General features: G+C 41.8%; 2 protein-coding genes across 9 annotated transcripts; both read right to left on the bottom strand.

The window, feature by feature from the left end:
- Positions 1–1,405: 1,405 nt before the first annotated feature.
- LOC131996771 (uncharacterized) lies at positions 1,406–11,047 on the bottom strand. Of its 8 annotated transcripts, none has more exons than XR_009397983.1 (5): positions 8,558–9,909; positions 8,425–8,504; positions 1,758–1,892; positions 1,537–1,679; positions 1,406–1,441 (listed from the first exon to the last, which is right to left on the bottom strand). XR_009397983.1 is itself a non-coding variant. In XM_059366680.1 (4 exons), exons 1-4 carry the CDS (start codon positions 8,961–8,963, stop codon positions 2,971–2,973), a joined length of 570 nt encoding a protein of 189 aa, XP_059222663.1. In that variant the 5' UTR covers positions 8,964–9,911; the 3' UTR covers positions 2,165–2,970. The 8 variants fall into 8 exon arrangements, 2 of the variants coding, with proteins under 2 accessions (XP_059222663.1, XP_059222662.1); XR_009397982.1 differs by having other exon boundaries at positions 1,407–1,444; XR_009397980.1 differs by lacking the exons at positions 1,406–1,441; positions 1,537–1,679; positions 1,758–1,892 and adding exons at positions 2,165–3,094; positions 3,158–3,254; positions 10,918–11,047 and having other exon boundaries at positions 8,558–9,545.
- Positions 11,048–12,120: 1,073 nt separating this feature from the next.
- LOC131996773 (uncharacterized) lies at positions 12,121–13,230 on the bottom strand. Its single transcript, XM_059366681.1, has 3 exons — positions 12,806–13,230; positions 12,398–12,532; positions 12,121–12,319 (listed from the first exon to the last, which is right to left on the bottom strand). The coding sequence occupies exons 1-3, from the start codon at positions 12,963–12,965 to the stop codon at positions 12,225–12,227; spliced, it is 390 nt and encodes a 129-aa protein (XP_059222664.1). The 5' UTR covers positions 12,966–13,230; the 3' UTR covers positions 12,121–12,224.
- Between the last annotated feature and the right edge of the window lie 3,487 nt (positions 13,231–16,717).

The following is a 16,717-nucleotide window of genomic DNA, read 5'->3' as shown; positions in this document are numbered from 1 at the left end:
TCATTTGAGTCCCATATTGCCATGGTCGGTAAATATGCTCGATTTAGGGGTGTTTTTTGGGATTGGGGTGGTCCCCCTAACACCTGGTCCGACAATTGGATATCAGATATGTTTTCTAATCTTAAATACCTTTCATTTGAGTCCCATATTGTCGTGATTGGTCTAAATATATATTAAGTAGGTTTTGGAGGTGGGGCGGCCTCCCTGGGTACCCCATCCGACATTTGGATACCAGATTCAGATATCAAAAAATTTAGTACCCTATTTTCACCACGGGATCGTAATGCACCATCAGTGAAAATTTCATGAAAATCAGTTTAGTCGTTTTTGAGTCTAGGAGTCTTGAAGAACACACAAACAAACTGACAAACAAACACAAATTGATTTCTTGTTGTCTGTTATTGCATGCATTATCGATAACTTACCTATACAACTTTACATTCACTTTACACTAGAGCTAACAAACTGCCGATATTAGCAGCATTCGATATCTATCTAATAATAGATATCGATATAAAGGGTGATTTTTTTGAGGTTAGGATTTTCATGCATTAGTATTTGTAGTGTGCGGCCTAATGTGCGACCCTAGCGACATCTGTTAGCGGATAGAAGACCGCCAGCGCCATCTGATGGTTTTAATTCGCCTCTGTCAACGAAAGAGACAGCCAGCTGACACCAATTGACAATTATGGCTACCACCATATGTTTTGTTGGTGCCCGCTGGAAGTCAAATTTGATGATGGAGGCGAATCCAAGCCAAGCCGGCCGGTGACCCAAGGAAGCTTCTTTCTTTTTCGATTGGGACTTGGCAGCGTACGGAGGTGGAGTGATCAACAAGAAAAATACGTAAAAGAAAAGACCAGAAATAAATTTGGTAAATGTGTTTTATTTAAATTCATATGAATGTGAAAAAAACGGATTTAAACAAAATAAAAAGGACAGTTTTTTAAAAAAAAAAAAAAGAAATAGAAAATTTGAAATGCCTGAAAAGTGAAGAGACGATACATAAAGAGCCAATTGAAATGGTAACGTAAAAAAAAAAGAGAAGAAAAACTTTGTCAAAAATCTGAAATGAAATGAACGTTAAATACCTGAAAAAAGGAATATATTAAAAACCTGAAAAGAAATAGAAATTAAAATTAAAATAAACAAGTGGACATTTCAAAACTAAAAGTCAAAAACATAAAAATCAAAATCCACGCCTCCTCCACCTCCACTGCCGCACAAAGAAGAAGGCTTCCATCACCAACCGCTGCATCAACAACCGCCACATCGGCTACCGACACCCTGGTCACCGCCACACTGGTCACCGCCACATCCGCAACGCACACCATCCACCAGCGAGGGATCCAGACGCTGTTGCATTCCCCAGCGTTCCTAAGGTACTCTTTTTAGTTTCTCCAGACAAACCAAACTGCTTTACTGACGTTCGACCCTTGGACTGCTTTATTTTTGTTTAAAAAAGGGTTTTTTGTATTAAAGTATACAATCGAAATAGATTAGGTAGGGGCAACATTAGTGCTTTTTTTTACTCACCCGTTGTTTGGGTTACAGGCTATAACCAAACATGAGCTCATGGTTAGGTTAGGTAGCAACGCAGTTAAAGGACGTTTTCGTCCTCCAATCAGCCGATGTTGGTCCTACGGTGCTAAAAAGGTAGCACAACAAAAAAAAAGACCCTAAAAGAAACATAGAATACTTTTTTAGACAAGAAAAACAGACTGCGACAAATACACTTAAAACTTGACAATACTCACCGAAAACCAGACGGACGGACCGACGAGAACTTGAAGAGACCTTATTGGCCGCAGAGGCCAGCATCAAGGCCGCAGTACCGTTTTGGCGATTCTTGGTCATCCATCTAGAGCTGACGAGGCGACCGACCCATTCTTCTGAAAATAGAGAAAAATTTCAAGATTGTTAATATTGTCTTTGTGAATGGCAATGTGTAGAAGCAGTGTTAACGTTTGCCTTCAAAATCTAATATATTTCATGTTTGCTTGAAAACGATTCTTTATATTCTAAATCTTGTTTTTTTTTGTAATTGAATTTTGCCTTTTTGATTATTTGTTTTTTTTTTTACGTTATTTACCATGTGAATATTCTTTTACTTACTCAATAAAATACTGAAATCTGTACAAGAATGATTATCAAAAACACTTGCCTTGGTGATTTCTAAAGGATGATGGAAGGCTAAAGCATCGGAATATGGGGTAAGTGACTGAGCAGCGGCAAAGATAGACAGGTGATGGATTACGGGGTACCCTTAATATTACAGGACGAGGGGTGCCATGGTTGGGGTGGGCAAAGTCCTGAGGCGCCATGAAGGATTTTAGGCGCCAGGCAATTCCACAGCCGTAATGTCCTCCAGTTCGTTCCAGTGGGTGTTTTGTTAATGTTCTATTGTCGTCCGTTTCGTACCACCGACAGCTGGTTGTTTATTTTGTTTTTTTTGTCACCTTGCCAGAGGGTTGGATTGGCAAAGAACCGCGCCCCAAAGACTGAGCCAAAAGCCGGTGCTCGAATGCCAGCGACCAGCGCCCGCCAGTCCGACTCCTCACTCCAACGGCAACGTGGACCCTTGGGTACACGACAAAAAAAATGGCGCCCGCAACATGGGGCCCGAGCAATCGGGTTGACCGTTTCAATTGTGTGGCTGTTAATATTTGTGTTTGTGGTTTTCTTCTATGTTTTGCGTAAGTCCCGACAGCAGTTTGATTATAAGACAAGCTAGTCGAGTGCGACGTCTAAGCTTGAAGAGGCACTGATACTTTGTATTAACAGAGTGTCGTCCAAAGCCTCCATGGGAAGTAAGTCTGGTGTCGAAGTGGCTGTGAGTCCAGATGAGCCATGCGACTTCCTCGGGAGACAATGGTAGACACTTTCCACCTTCTTCCACAATAGTTTTAAAGCCAATAGCCCAAATTATGACTTTCTGCCTGTCCGTCCGATTCCGAATAAATTTAAATCCTAGCTCCTGTGAGTCCTACATGGTAAAGACTTGCAAAGCTTTATGTAGTCGCCATGGAGCACAGTCCGAAGGCAGCAGTCACAATCCCAATTACCAATCAACAGCAATGGACAATATAGACACCTGAAAATTTCAAGAATGATTAATTTTTGGAGAAATTGATTGTTTTGAGTGTATAGCCATTACCGGTTATGTGTGGAATTGCCAATTTTTATCAACTGTTTATGAAGCCGCAGCTGTAAGTCACTAACCCCATCCGTGATAACATATTTTGGATACGAACCTAGAAGGATATAATAGAAGTTAGTTCTTTATTTTTTGAGTTTTTGGGGTATTATATTTTGAATTTGCATCATTGGATTTTTAGTTTTTAAATGGTAGTCACTAGAGCGAATAGTTATTCCATTGAACCTTCTGTTCCGAACAGCCTTCAAATGGAAACGACAACTACGTCAACAACTACAACTACACAGGCTACAGCCAGCACAACAACAACAAGCGTAGCCAACGCAATGATGGTCACTTCAGCCGTTTCAAGCCCAGCTGTGTCAGTAACACAGGTGTCAGACACATTGAATTCGACGCCAACTACGCCAGAGTTCAGCAGCCTGACAGCCCGAAATATAAACCTGGAGAGGCAAGAGGCGGTAAGGCAAAACCAAGAGGCCAGGCGTGAGACGCATGCAGACGAGCATTTGCAGCACGTTATTGATTCCGCGATTGGTGTAGGCCAAATGGAGATGATTCGTCTGCTCGACGAGAAATTAAGATTATTGGTGCCACAACTGGTACAGCAGAGCATGGCCAACTTAAACAGTGCAGCTAATCGGAATACGTTGCCAAGCCCAGTTCAAGCACGTGCAGAAGCGCAGGTTATCCAGCAAGCCCAGGATTTGCCTAGAGCCCAGCCCGGAGCTAGTGACCACCAGCAACCGCTTAACTACATGGGTTCGAATCAGCAACAGCCAGCGCCACATGCTTATGCACCTCCGTCCCAAGGATGGTCGCAACCCCAATATCAAATGGCATCAAGTAATGCTTACTTGCCGCATGAGCAACCGCTCGACCGATCGAGGCCACTAACGCAAACGATGGGGGTAGGATTACCTCCGTCGCAGCCGGCATATGGGTACCAGGCGCAGGCAGCACAGTCACCTGCAGCTACATACCGGAGTGCAGCGAGAAAGTTCGATGTCGAGAAATGGAGGCTAAAATTTGATGGCACTTCGAAGACGATTGGGGCTGAAGATTTCATGTTCAGACTGGAGCAGTTAAGGGCCGATTACCAATGCGATTGGGAAGAGATTCTGGTGAAGTTTCCCCAGTTCCTAGAGGGGCCAGCAGAGGACTGGCACTGGATGCAGCGCAGACTAGACCACATTCGAAGCTTCCCAGAACTCAAAGAAGCTTTCTTAGCCCAATTCAGAAAATTTGAGAGCGATTTCGATATCCAGCGTAAAATGATGGACCGTCGACAGGGTGCCCATGAGTCTTTCGAAGAGTTCTGCAACGCCATGCTGCGCTTGCGCCACCAGCAGAGAAAGCCCATGGATGAGCAAGTAATGGTGGAGATGATGAAAAGCAATCTAAAGCCACCTATGGCCGCCTTAGTGTTCCCCATACGTATGTATGGCCTGCAACATTTCCGCGAGGAATGCAGGAAAGCAGAGTTGCTGCTAAGTAACCAAAGGCAAGCGGCACAAGCGCACAGGCAACAATTCGCACCGCGGGTAAACGAGCTGGAATTTGAGGAACCACCCGAAGAGCTGGAAGTTGAAGCCATCAGTCGACAAGCAAACTACGTGTGCTGGAACTGTAAGCAAAAAGGGCATAGCTTTATGGACTGCCCCTCCACGACCCGAAATCTGTTCTGCTATGGGTGTGGCATGGAGAACGTAGTCAAGCCGAATTGTACCAGATGTAGGGGAAACCGATATGCGGGCACGATGAAGGGGGAGACGCGCCCGAACAACATGAACCCCCAAAAGGAACCCAAAAACTAGGCGAGGAACAGACAGGTTCTACCAAAATAACTATTTTAAGTAATAATAGCATTAAGGGTGGTGGTGAGAATATTGAATTGAATATTAGACTTAAGGAAATTAGGCCATGGCATATCAGAATGCAGGAATATAACGAAGCTCGAGAGAGGATATTTGCTGAAGAAGTTCAGCTTGAAAGGAAAAAGATTGTAGAAAAGGTGACACGTATAGATAAAGCTAGAGAACGTTATAGGCGAAGGAAAGCTCTCAGGCAAGAAATTGCTTCAGCCACTTTGTACGAGGGCGAAGATACAAGGCTCTATATGCGCGTAAAGATTGCAGGAGAGGAAGTAGAAGGTTTATTGGACAGCGGTGCCACCGTTACATGTCTAGGGAAAGGGTGCTTGGAGTTGGTGGAGAAAATAGGGCTGCCCATATTTCCATATAGATCTGTCATTATGACCGCCGATGAGACTCCGCACGCGATTGTGGGGCGCATAAGGGCAAAGATAAAAGTGAAAAAGTCTGAAGAGGAAGTTACATTCTTTTTAATACCAACTTTGGGTAAAGCGTTATACCTTGGTGTTGACTTCATGAAGAAGTTTAAACTAGTAGCCACCATTGAGAGCTTAAGCTTGGAGGAAGAAGAAGACAAGCCGAAAGACCCATCGCAACACTGCTTGAGGAGTGAAGAGAAGCTACGCCTAGACGAGGTCATCTCTATGTTTCCGTCATTTGAGGTGAGGGGCCTGGGGAAGACACTATTGGAGGAACACAGTATCGATACCGCAGAGGCTGAACCCGTCAAACAGAGGCATTATCCCGTATCTCCTGCCGTTCAGCAACTGATGTATTCGGAGCTGGATAGGATGATTGCCATGGGAGTCATTGAGCAGAGTCAAAGCCCGTGGAACAACCCGGTTACCTTGGTGCGCAAGGGCGCTAAAAACCGATTGTGCCTCGATGCGAGGAAGCTCAATGCCCTCACGGTAAAAGATGCCTACCCACTTCCGAATATTGAAGGCCTGCTGAGTAGGCTGGGAGACACGCATTTTATCTCGAGTGTGGATCTGAAAGATGCGTTCTGGCAGATCCCTCTCGAGATAAAAAGCCGGGAGAAGACGGCGTTCACCGTGCCGGGAAGACCCTTGTACCATTTCACAGTCATGCCTTTTGGGCTGTGTAATGCGGCCCAAAGGTTATGTCGATTAATGGACAAGGTCATCCCAGGGCATCTGCGGGAGCGAGTGTTCGTCTACTTGGACGACTTACTCATAGTGTCACCCGATTTCAGGACCCATTTGGAGCTGTTGGCGCAAGTGGCGAAAGCCTTGACGAATGCCGGACTTACAATCAACGTTGCCAAATCGAAATTTTGCTTTCGGGAGCTCAGATATTTGGGCTACATTGTCGGGGAAGGAAAATTGAAGCCAGACCCCGAGAAAGTGTCCGCCATACTGGAGTGTGACTACCCCAAAACTGTGAGGCAGGTCAGGAGATTCACTGGCATGACCGGATGGTATCGCCGATTCATCCCGGACTATGCGACAATAGCAGCACCGATATTCCAAACGCTCAAAAAGAGTAAGACTTTTGCGTTCGGTGAGGAAGCCAGGGTGGCCTTCCGGAAATTGAAGGACGCACTCACCCAAAGTCCCGTTTTACGACATCCTGATTTTGCCAAGCCGTTTTTCGTCCAGTGTGACGCATCGGATGTGGGAATTGGGGGAGTTCTCTTTCAGAAGGACGAAGATGGAGGCGAGCACCCGATTGCCTTCATGTCCCAGAAATTAACACCGGCGCAAAAGAATTACTCTGTGACCGAGCGTGAGTGTCTGGCTGTGGTGATGGCCATAAAGAAGTTCCGACCCTACATTGAGCTAATGCCATTTACTGTGATTACGGACCACTCTTCGTTGAAGTGGCTAATGTCCAACAGAGAGCTCGGTGGGAGATTGGCTAGATGGAGCTTGTTGCTCCAGGGTCACAACTTCGGCATAGAACACCGCAAAGGAAGCCAGAACGTGGTCCCAGACACTCTATCGCGATTGGATTTGGAGGAGCTATGCGAAGAATTTGCCAGCCTTGTGGATCTCGACGCAGACGAGTTCAAAGATGACGAGTATTTGGACAAAATAAAAACTATCTCCGACAACGGAGAATCATTGCCAGACCTGATGGTTAAGGACGGCCTCATCTACAAAAGGACAATCCCTGTGACTGTGGACATGCCATGCGAGGATTATGTTTGGAAGCTATGGGTTCCATCACGGTTGACGACAAACACCATAGCAAAGGCACATGAACCGACTACGGCGGCACATGGAGGTTTCCATAGAACTCTGAAAAGGTTACGAGAGCTGTACTACTGGCCAAACATGAGTGCACAGGTCCGTGATTTCATAAAGAGGTGTGAGATCTGTAAAGGGGCTAAGCCCAATTATCAAAATATGCAACAGCCTATGGGACCAGAGTACAAAATAGACAAACCTTTTCAGAAGATTTATGTAGACTTCCTAGGGCCGTACGTCCGGTCGAAGGCCGGTAATTCATACATTTTTATAGTCCTTGATCACGTCACTAAATTCGTGCTGTTGAAGCCCATGTCCAAGGCCACCTCGAGAAACGTAATTAAGTTTTTGACCGGTGAGGTGTTTCACAAATTTGGAGTTCCAGAAATTGTCATGTCGGACAATGGAAAACAGTTCGTGGGGAAAGATTTTTCCAACTTCTTAGACGTGCATGGAGTAATTCATTATAAGACTGGACTGTACTCGCCGCAGGCGAACGCATCCGAAAGGGTAAACCAGTCGATTTTGGCGGCTATTAGGTCTTATTTGGATGGCGACCAGAGGGAATGGGACCAAAACCTATCAGCTATAGAGTGTGCTTTGCGTTCATCTGTGCACTCGTCAATTGGAATGACGCCTTATTTCGCGCTTTTTGGCACGAATATGGTGACACATGGAAGTGTCTATCGCTTGGCTAAGCAATTGTCTTCAATGAGGGACCCAGAATTTAACGCTTTGCCCAAAGCTACTCATTTGGAGTTAGTCAGAGAAGAAATTCGAAAGAATCTCGAAAAAAGTTACAAAGAGCGGTCTACAAAATACAATACCCGCGCGCGAGAGGTAAAATTTTATCCAGGCCAGGAAGTATTTCATCGCAACCATCAACTTAGCGATTTTGGGAAAAACATAAATGCCAAGCTTTGCCAGAAGTATTTGAAGTGCAGGATTGTGCGGGCAATAGGCCGTAGTCTATACGAAATCGAAAACCTAAACGGCAAACCGATAGGGGTCTATCACGCAAGAGACTTGAAACAATAATGGCAACGACACATTTTCACACTCTAACACTCACAAATGGTCAAGGGGTTCCTTCTGAGCCACATGTAAAAAAGAGTGAAATTCTTTGGCCAATAGAGGCAAATTTTCGGTTGACAGCTCACACAAGCATTAAATCACTCACCTGAAATTCCATTTCCGTAGCTGGGAGTTTCCAATATTAAGCCATGGTCTAATGTAGGTTTAGTTAGTTTTAGTTGTACCCTATGGGGAAATAGGTTAAGATATGATAGATATGAATTGAATTACATACTCACCTGTGATAGATAGCAGAGGAATTAAGTCCCAGGGATCTCTATAGCAGTAAGGAACAAGCTGTAGAACAGCCGTCGTCTTGTGGTAAACTGTAGCATAAGATGACCTAAATGAATTAGAAGAGAATTTAGATTTGAATTGTATTTTATGATTTATACTTAACTTAAGTGGTGATCGTTGCAGAGGTCCGAATGATTTTTGCCTCGTGCCCATATTATACCTCAGGTTCATCTCGAATGGTGGGTGTGTGTGTGTGTTCAAGGCGGTAGTGGGCAAATATACAAGTGTGCGTATATTTCCAAGCCATGGGCTTACATCCTTGGGCGAGTGCACAAATTGTGCAATGGGGTGTATATTTGCAATTTTTGATTTAGGGTGGCGCTGTAAAAGGGTGTTAATACTTACCATGGACTTACCCGTATGGTCCAGGTGAGGTTGTTGGAGTGGACTCGTGGTCTTACGCTCTCGCGAGTGCTGAACCGCCAAGAGGGGTCCCGTGGTGTGATGTGCGCAAGATTACGCGCTGATTCGTGCTACTTCTCTCTGCCAACCTCTGGGGTGCCTCGACCGCCGGAGAGCTCGCTGTCAACCTCGCAATGGGTGACCCGTCTTTCTATCACTATGGCATCTTGGACATGGAACGCGAGTTGCGGCGGAAGGCGTTTTGTCCGGACGAGAGATTGTCATCTCTCGATGCCGGCCCCAGGAGATCACTCAACCACGGTAGAGCCTCTTGACGACCTCGGTGTATGTCGGGTCGACCCGTCTTTCTATCGCTATGGCATCTTGGACATGGGGCGAGGGATGCCGTGGTGAGTGATGAGAGGCGGCTAGGAGAAGTCATAGAGGATACACCAAGGTGCACCATCTATTTGATACTTACCAGTTCGTTTATCTTGGGCACATCACAGCGTTAGACCACAAATGGCATGGCTCATGCTCTCAAGCGAGGCAGCCGTTGCGAGTTCGCAGGTCCATGACGTGGGTTTCCTGGAAAGATAGACAAGAAGAAAAGATCAAATTAGTTATGAAAGTGGTTTGTTTTGTTTGAAGGATTTTTTTTGGATAAATTTCTTTTTCACTTTAGTGTTTTTTAAGATTTTCTGATATTTTAAAATTCCCTCCTATTGGCCCTGATTTTTTTTGTTTTTCGAATAGAACACGCAATTTTATTTTAGTTTTTCATAAGTTTTTTTGCTTGTTTTTTTTGCCAGCTTAAGGAAAAGACAAAAACTTTTTTGTTCTGCATTTCTATTTAAAATTTTGTTTTCGGCTATATTAATATCGCTCCGTTTTCAGAGAAATTTATTTTTCTTTGTTCCGTTTTCCTTATTTTTATTATTATTTCTTTTCTTTTTTTTTTCAAACTTTCACACAAAATTCTTAATTTTTTTTTTGTTTTTTTCATTTTCTTGGCAGAATTTGGTTTTTTCACATTTTTCGTGCATTTTTGTAATTTTCCTCATTGAGTTATTTTCCATAATTTCCCTTCTTATTAATTTTCTTTTGGTAACTTTGCCGAACTAAGTTCACTTTTGAGTTTTTATATCAAGACCATTTTCTTTTGTGTAGAACCATGACACTTTAAATTCAATCACAATAACGTCACTTCACCTTTTTCGTTATGGCCACCGAAAATTTTTGAGGACATTTGGTTTGAAAGTCATTGAGTCACTTCTTAGTACCCCCACCACCATTCATGAATTGAGTGGCTTACACACAATGGCAGGGGTACCGTACGATCATGTGATTTCATTATAACACACGCACTCATATTCATGGAATCACGCACACTGTCACATAATGAACCGTTTCTTTTACCACGTTGGTTGGAGTTTTTTTAAATTGTGGTTAGGATTCTTTTTTATTTCACCATTCGAACCGCAATTATTTTCACTTTACCTTTTTTTTAAATTTTTTTTCCGATTTGCAAGGCGTTTCATTTGGAATATTGTTTTTTCACCATTTCATTCATGAAATCAGATATACGCCGACGCCGGTGATTGTGTTTGCCGGTTTGTTTCTTTCAATCACACACACAGGGCTCAGAGCACATTTAATTATTTTTGCATTGTTTTTTTTTATATTTTCACTACCACTGGCGACAAGGGGCATGTGGCATTGATGATTTCTTTTCATTTTATTTAGTTTGTGGGCCAGTACGTTGTAAAAGGCGTAGTTTTTGTTTTTTTACTTTGCCGTTCATTGGCACACACACACAAACACTTTGGCCCGCCGGTCACAATTTTCTTGTTATTTATTTCTATAATGTTGGGCACGCACTTCGGGACACTGAACAATCATTTTTTTTTTTTTTTATTACTAGCTTTTGATTTAACACATTTTTTTTTACAATACTTACCTTTTTTTTTTTGCTTTGTTGGTGAAAATTATTTCCCGCGTCGTCCGTCTGCTGCAATTGCTTCCAATTAATTTGATGAAGGTATATCCGTAAGGTATAAAAATGGTTAACTCAAGGTATACTAGTTGAGGAAGACTTACACATTATTAATGGGACCTACGCACAGTGAGATAGGTTTGGCGTAAGGAGCATATACACCTTATGGCATGGAATACACTGAGAGAAATTGTTATTTTTCTCCCTCCCATCCTTTAACAGTGATGTTCAAAGGATGGTTTGGTTTGTAGTGTGCGGCCTAATGTGCGACCCTAGCGACATCTGTTAGCGGATAGAAGACCGCCAGCGCCATCTGATGGTTTTAATTCGCCTCTGTCAACGAAAGAGACAGCCAGCTGACACCAATTGACAATTATGGCTACCACCATATGTTTTGTTGGTGCCCGCTGGAAGTCAAATTTGATGATGGAGGCGAATCCAAGCCAAGCCGGCCGGTGACCCAAGGAAGCTTCTTTCTTTTTCGATTGGGACTTGGCAGCGTACGGAGGTGGAGTGATCAACAAGAAAAATACGTAAAAGAAAAGACCAGAAATAAATTTGGTAAATGTGTTTTATTTAAATTCATATGAATGTGAAAAAAACGGATTTAAACAAAATAAAAAGGACAGTTTTTTAAAAAAAAAAAAAAGAAATAGAAAATTTGAAATGCCTGAAAAGTGAAGAGACGATACATAAAGAGCCAATTGAAATGGTAACGTAAAAAAAAAAGAGAAGAAAAACTTTGTCAAAAATCTGAAATGAAATGAACGTTAAATACCTGAAAAAAGGAATATATTAAAAACCTGAAAAGAAATAGAAATTAAAATTAAAATAAACAAGTGGACATTTCAAAACTAAAAGTCAAAAACATAAAAATCAAAATCCACGCCTCCTCCACCTCCACTGCCGCACAAAGAAGAAGGCTTCCATCACCAACCGCTGCATCAACAACCGCCACATCGGCTACCGACACCCTGGTCACCGCCACACTGGTCACCGCCACATCCGCAACGCACACCATCCACCAGCGAGGGATCCAGACGCTGTTGCATTCCCCAGCGTTCCTAAGGTACTCTTTTTAGTTTCTCCAGACAAACCAAACTGCTTTACTGACGTTCGACCCTTGGACTGCTTTATTTTTGTTTAAAAAAGGGTTTTTTGTATTAAAGTATACAATCGAAATAGATTAGGTAGGGGCAACATTAGTGCTTTTTTTTACTCACCCGTTGTTTGGGTTACAGGCTATAACCAAACATGAGCTCATGGTTAGGTTAGGTAGCAACGCAGTTAAAGGACGTTTTCGTCCTCCAATCAGCCGATGTTGGTCCTACGGTGCTAAAAAGGTAGCACAACAAAAAAAAAGACCCTAAAAGAAACATAGAATACTTTTTTAGACAAGAAAAACAGACTGCGACAAATACACTTAAAACTTGACAATACTCACCGAAAACCAGACGGACGGACCGACGAGAACTTGAAGAGACCTTATTGGCCGCAGAGGCCAGCATCAAGGCCGCAGTACCGTTTTGGCGATTCTTGGTCATCCATCTAGAGCTGACGAGGCGACCGACCCATTCTTCTGAAAATAGAGAAAAATTTCAAGATTGTTAATATTGTCTTTGTGAATGGCAATGTGTAGAAGCAGTGTTAACGTTTGCCTTCAAAATCTAATATATTTCATGTTTGCTTGAAAACGATTCTTTATATTCTAAATCTTGTTTTTTTTTTGTAATTGAATTTTGCCTTTTTGATTATTTGTTTTTTTTTTTACATTATTTACCATGTGAATATTCTTTTACTTACTCAATAAAATACTGAAATCTGTACAAGAATGATTATCAAAAACACTTGCCTTGGTGATTTCTAAAGGATGATGGAAGGCTAAAGCATCGGAATATGGGGTAAGTGACTGAGCAGCGGCAAAGATAGACAGGTGATGGATTACGGGGTACCCTTAATATTACAGGACGAGGGGTGCCATGGTTGGGGTGGGCAAAGTCCTGAGGCGCCATGAAGGATTTTAGGCGCCAGGCAATTCCACAGCCGTAATGTCCTCCAGTTCGTTCCAGTGGGTGTTTTGTTAATGTTCTATTGTCGTCCGTTTCGTACCACCGACAGCTGGTTGTTTATTTTGTTTTTTTTGTCACCTTGCCAGAGGGTTGGATTGGCAAAGAACCGCGCCCCAAAGACTGAGCCAAAAGCCGGTGCTCGAATGCCAGCGACCAGCGCCCGCCAGTCCGACTCCTCACTCCAACGGCAACGTGGACCCTTGGGTACACGACATATTTGACAGATCACGTGGGATTTCAGACATGGTGTCAAAGAGAAAGATGCTCAGTATGCTTTGACATTTCATCATGAATAGACTTACTAACGAGCAACGCTTGCAAATCATTGAATTTTATTACCAAAATCAGTGTTCGGTTCGAAATGTGTTCAAATTTTGACAAATTTTGTTCAGCGATGAGGCTCATTTCTGGTTGAATGGCTACGTAAATAAGCAAAATTGCCGCATTTGGAGTGAAGAGCAACCAGAAGCCGTTCAAGAACTGCCCATGCATCCCGAAAAATGCACTGTTTGGTGTGGTTTGTACGCTGGTGGAATCATTGGACCGTATTTTTTCAAAGATGCTGTTGGACGCAACGTTACGGTGAATGAACACATTTCGAACCGAACACTGATTTTGGTAATAAAATTCAATGATTTGCAAGCGTTGCTCGTTAGTAAGTCTATTCATGATGAAATGTCAAAGCATACTGAGCATCTTTCTCTTTGACACCATGTCTGAAATCCCACGTGATCTGTCAAATACTAATGCATGAAAATCCTAACCTCAAAAAAATCACCCTTTAGTAGCAGCCCTAAGGTTGGTACTATATTCGGTTTTAGCGGTGAAACTCCATATAAAAAAAATGAGCGAAAAATATTGATGAAAAGTGTTCATTTAGTATAACTTGTTTTTTCATCTAGGGGAAATTTACATTTCACGACGCCCAAGAACAGCACAACCATCCACTGTCGCTGCGCAACAAGTCGTTTTCTTACATAAAATAAACGGGATCGCCAAACTTCTAATCTTAACTAAGTGTTTGTTAGTGTTAGTGATCTTGCTCACATATATTTACTCTGGGTGGAAAAAAAATATTTGTGGATGCATAAATAAATGCACAAAGAAATTTGTGTGCGTGTGTGCATACGTGTGCGTACATGAGCAGAGAATATGCGAGAAAGAAGATAACAACAAAGAGAATGCAAACAAAAATCTGACATCTGACAGCTTTTTAAATCCGCCTTGGCTACTGACTTACCTTTTGCCATTAGTTTTAATTTTACCCTAGCTTGAAGTTGAAATTGCATTGTAAAAGTAAGTCAAGTTTTTTATTCTAATAATAAGCGCTTCATTTTAGGCTACTTGTACAGTTTTAACTTTTCATAAGCAACATTAGTGTTACAGCGATGTAACGCTACGTCGTCGATATACCTAAACTTTAAACAGTCTGTAATCATAGTTTCGCATAACGCCACCAACTTTATTTGGATCCATCCCCAATTGATCCAAAGGCATCTTCACAAAACTAATACTTACCCTTGGCAAATATAAACACAAATACGAATTTTGCCATTTTATTTGTTATACCTGGAAATATTAAAATATTAGACACTATAAAGTTAATGTATTTTTGGTAGTCGTAGAATGATGTTGAATTATGAAAGTGATGACCAAGTGCACTATCTGTCAAAGAGTTTTGGTTGTGTGTGGTATATAGCTAAGAACCATAACACATACATACATAGAAAAAATGGCGCGAACTAGTAACATATTCATAATCAGAGTTGCACTAATCACTGATTTTGACAGATAGTGGCACTCAATATTTTGTTATTGGACAACTGCCACTACCAGGATTCACTGAATTAGTGAATTAATTAAAATTAAAATTAATTAAAATGAATTAGTGAATCCTGTGCCACTACCTGTAAATGAATATAGCTTGATAATGATGCGAATCGGTCTATAAACAGATAAAGCCCCCATATAAACCGATCTCCGAATTAGAATTTTTGAGTCCTTAGAAGCCCCAATATTCATCCGATTTGGCTGAAATTTTGGAAGAAAGACATGAGATATGACTTCCAACCTCTATGCCAAGTATAATTCGAATCGATCTTTAAACAGATATAGCCCCCACATGAACTGATCCCCCGATTTGATTTCTTGAGCCTTTAGTCGCCTCAATTTTCATCCGATTTGGCTGAAATTTGGAACAAGGACATGCGATATGACCTCCAACATCCATGCCAAATACGATTCGAATCGGTCTATAAATATATATAGCCCCCATATAAACCGATCCCCAGATTTGACTTCATGAGTCCTTAGAAGCCCCAATTTTCATCCTATATGGCTGAAATTTGGCCCAAAATCCTATCTTATGACTTACAACATCAGTGCCAAGTTTTATCCGAATCAGTTAATATGGTAATATAGACCCTCTAAGTACCGAAATCCCGATATGACTTCTTAAGGCCAAATTATTTCAAATATAAACTCAGTTAAATTTTAAGCGGAATCCATGGTGGTGGGTACTAGAGCTGGTAAAATCTCGATGGCACTATGGATATTTAATTTTTTGACTGAATATCGTTTGATATTTTGCCAATGGATACTATCGGAAAAGTTAATTTTTTGGAAATTTTAACAAAAATAAGCGATGCGGCACTAAATGTATCCTTTAAGATACATTGCGCCTTTAGAGGGCGCAATTTTCATCCAATTAGGCTAAAATTTTGCACAATGATTTTTCTCATGACTTCCAACAGACTTTATCAATCTTGGTTTTATTTGGTCTGTGCACTGATATTGCTTCTATATAAATCGATCTCCTGATATTTAGTTATCATTTTCGTTTGAAATATAGGAGATGGGAAAACAACGATAGTATCAATACTATCGATATATCGAATGTTGTGATTATCGATAGTTCGCCAGCTCTAGTGGGTACCCACCACCAGTATCGATACTACAAATTGCAAATTTCGCCCATGAACATTCCACTAAGGAACAGGGGCAAACTTCTCACATATCATTGAGTGCAGTCCGAGTCAAGTTTAAGCTCATTGATAAGGCGCCACCTTTTTATAGCCGAGTCCGAACAGCGTGCCGCAAAGCGACACCTCTTTGGAGAGAAGTCAGCATTAGGAGGAGAAAACCAACGCTGAAACTTTTTTCTGATGGTCTCGCCAGGATTCGAACCCAGGTGTTCAGCGTCATAGGCGGACATGCTAGCCTCTGCGCTACGGTGGCCGGTATCGATATCGATATTTATTATTAGAAATATCGAATGTTGCGATTATTGCCAGCTCTACGGCTTATCACCACCTCATAGCTCTTTGAGATTCTTAGCCATTACATATGAGCCGAGTTAGGCCAACAATCCCCAGCAATGCTTGAAATAAAACATCCTGTTATTTTATGGAATTTACATACATGTATGCATATGTACCAGTGTGTAGTGTATATTTATATCAGTATATCCGTTTCCGTTGTTGGTTTTGTTTTTTTGGTATTTTAAATATTTTTTATTTCTTCTTTGATTTCTTTTTATTTTTTTTTCTATTGGTTTATTGTTACGTTTCTTGCTGTTTTTCAATTTAACATTTCGTTATAATATTTTTTGTTTTCTTTACATACATCTACTATGTACTGCAATCGGTTCTGTTCTGTTGGGGGTTGGGGGTGATAGAGGGAGTTTACGCAATTAT

This window comes from Stomoxys calcitrans, chromosome 4 (assembly GCF_963082655.1).
Source record: "Stomoxys calcitrans chromosome 4, idStoCalc2.1, whole genome shotgun sequence".
In the NCBI taxonomy this organism is placed as follows: Eukaryota; Metazoa; Arthropoda; class Insecta; order Diptera; family Muscidae; genus Stomoxys; species Stomoxys calcitrans.
This window is presented reverse-complemented; position numbering and strand designations above follow the sequence as displayed.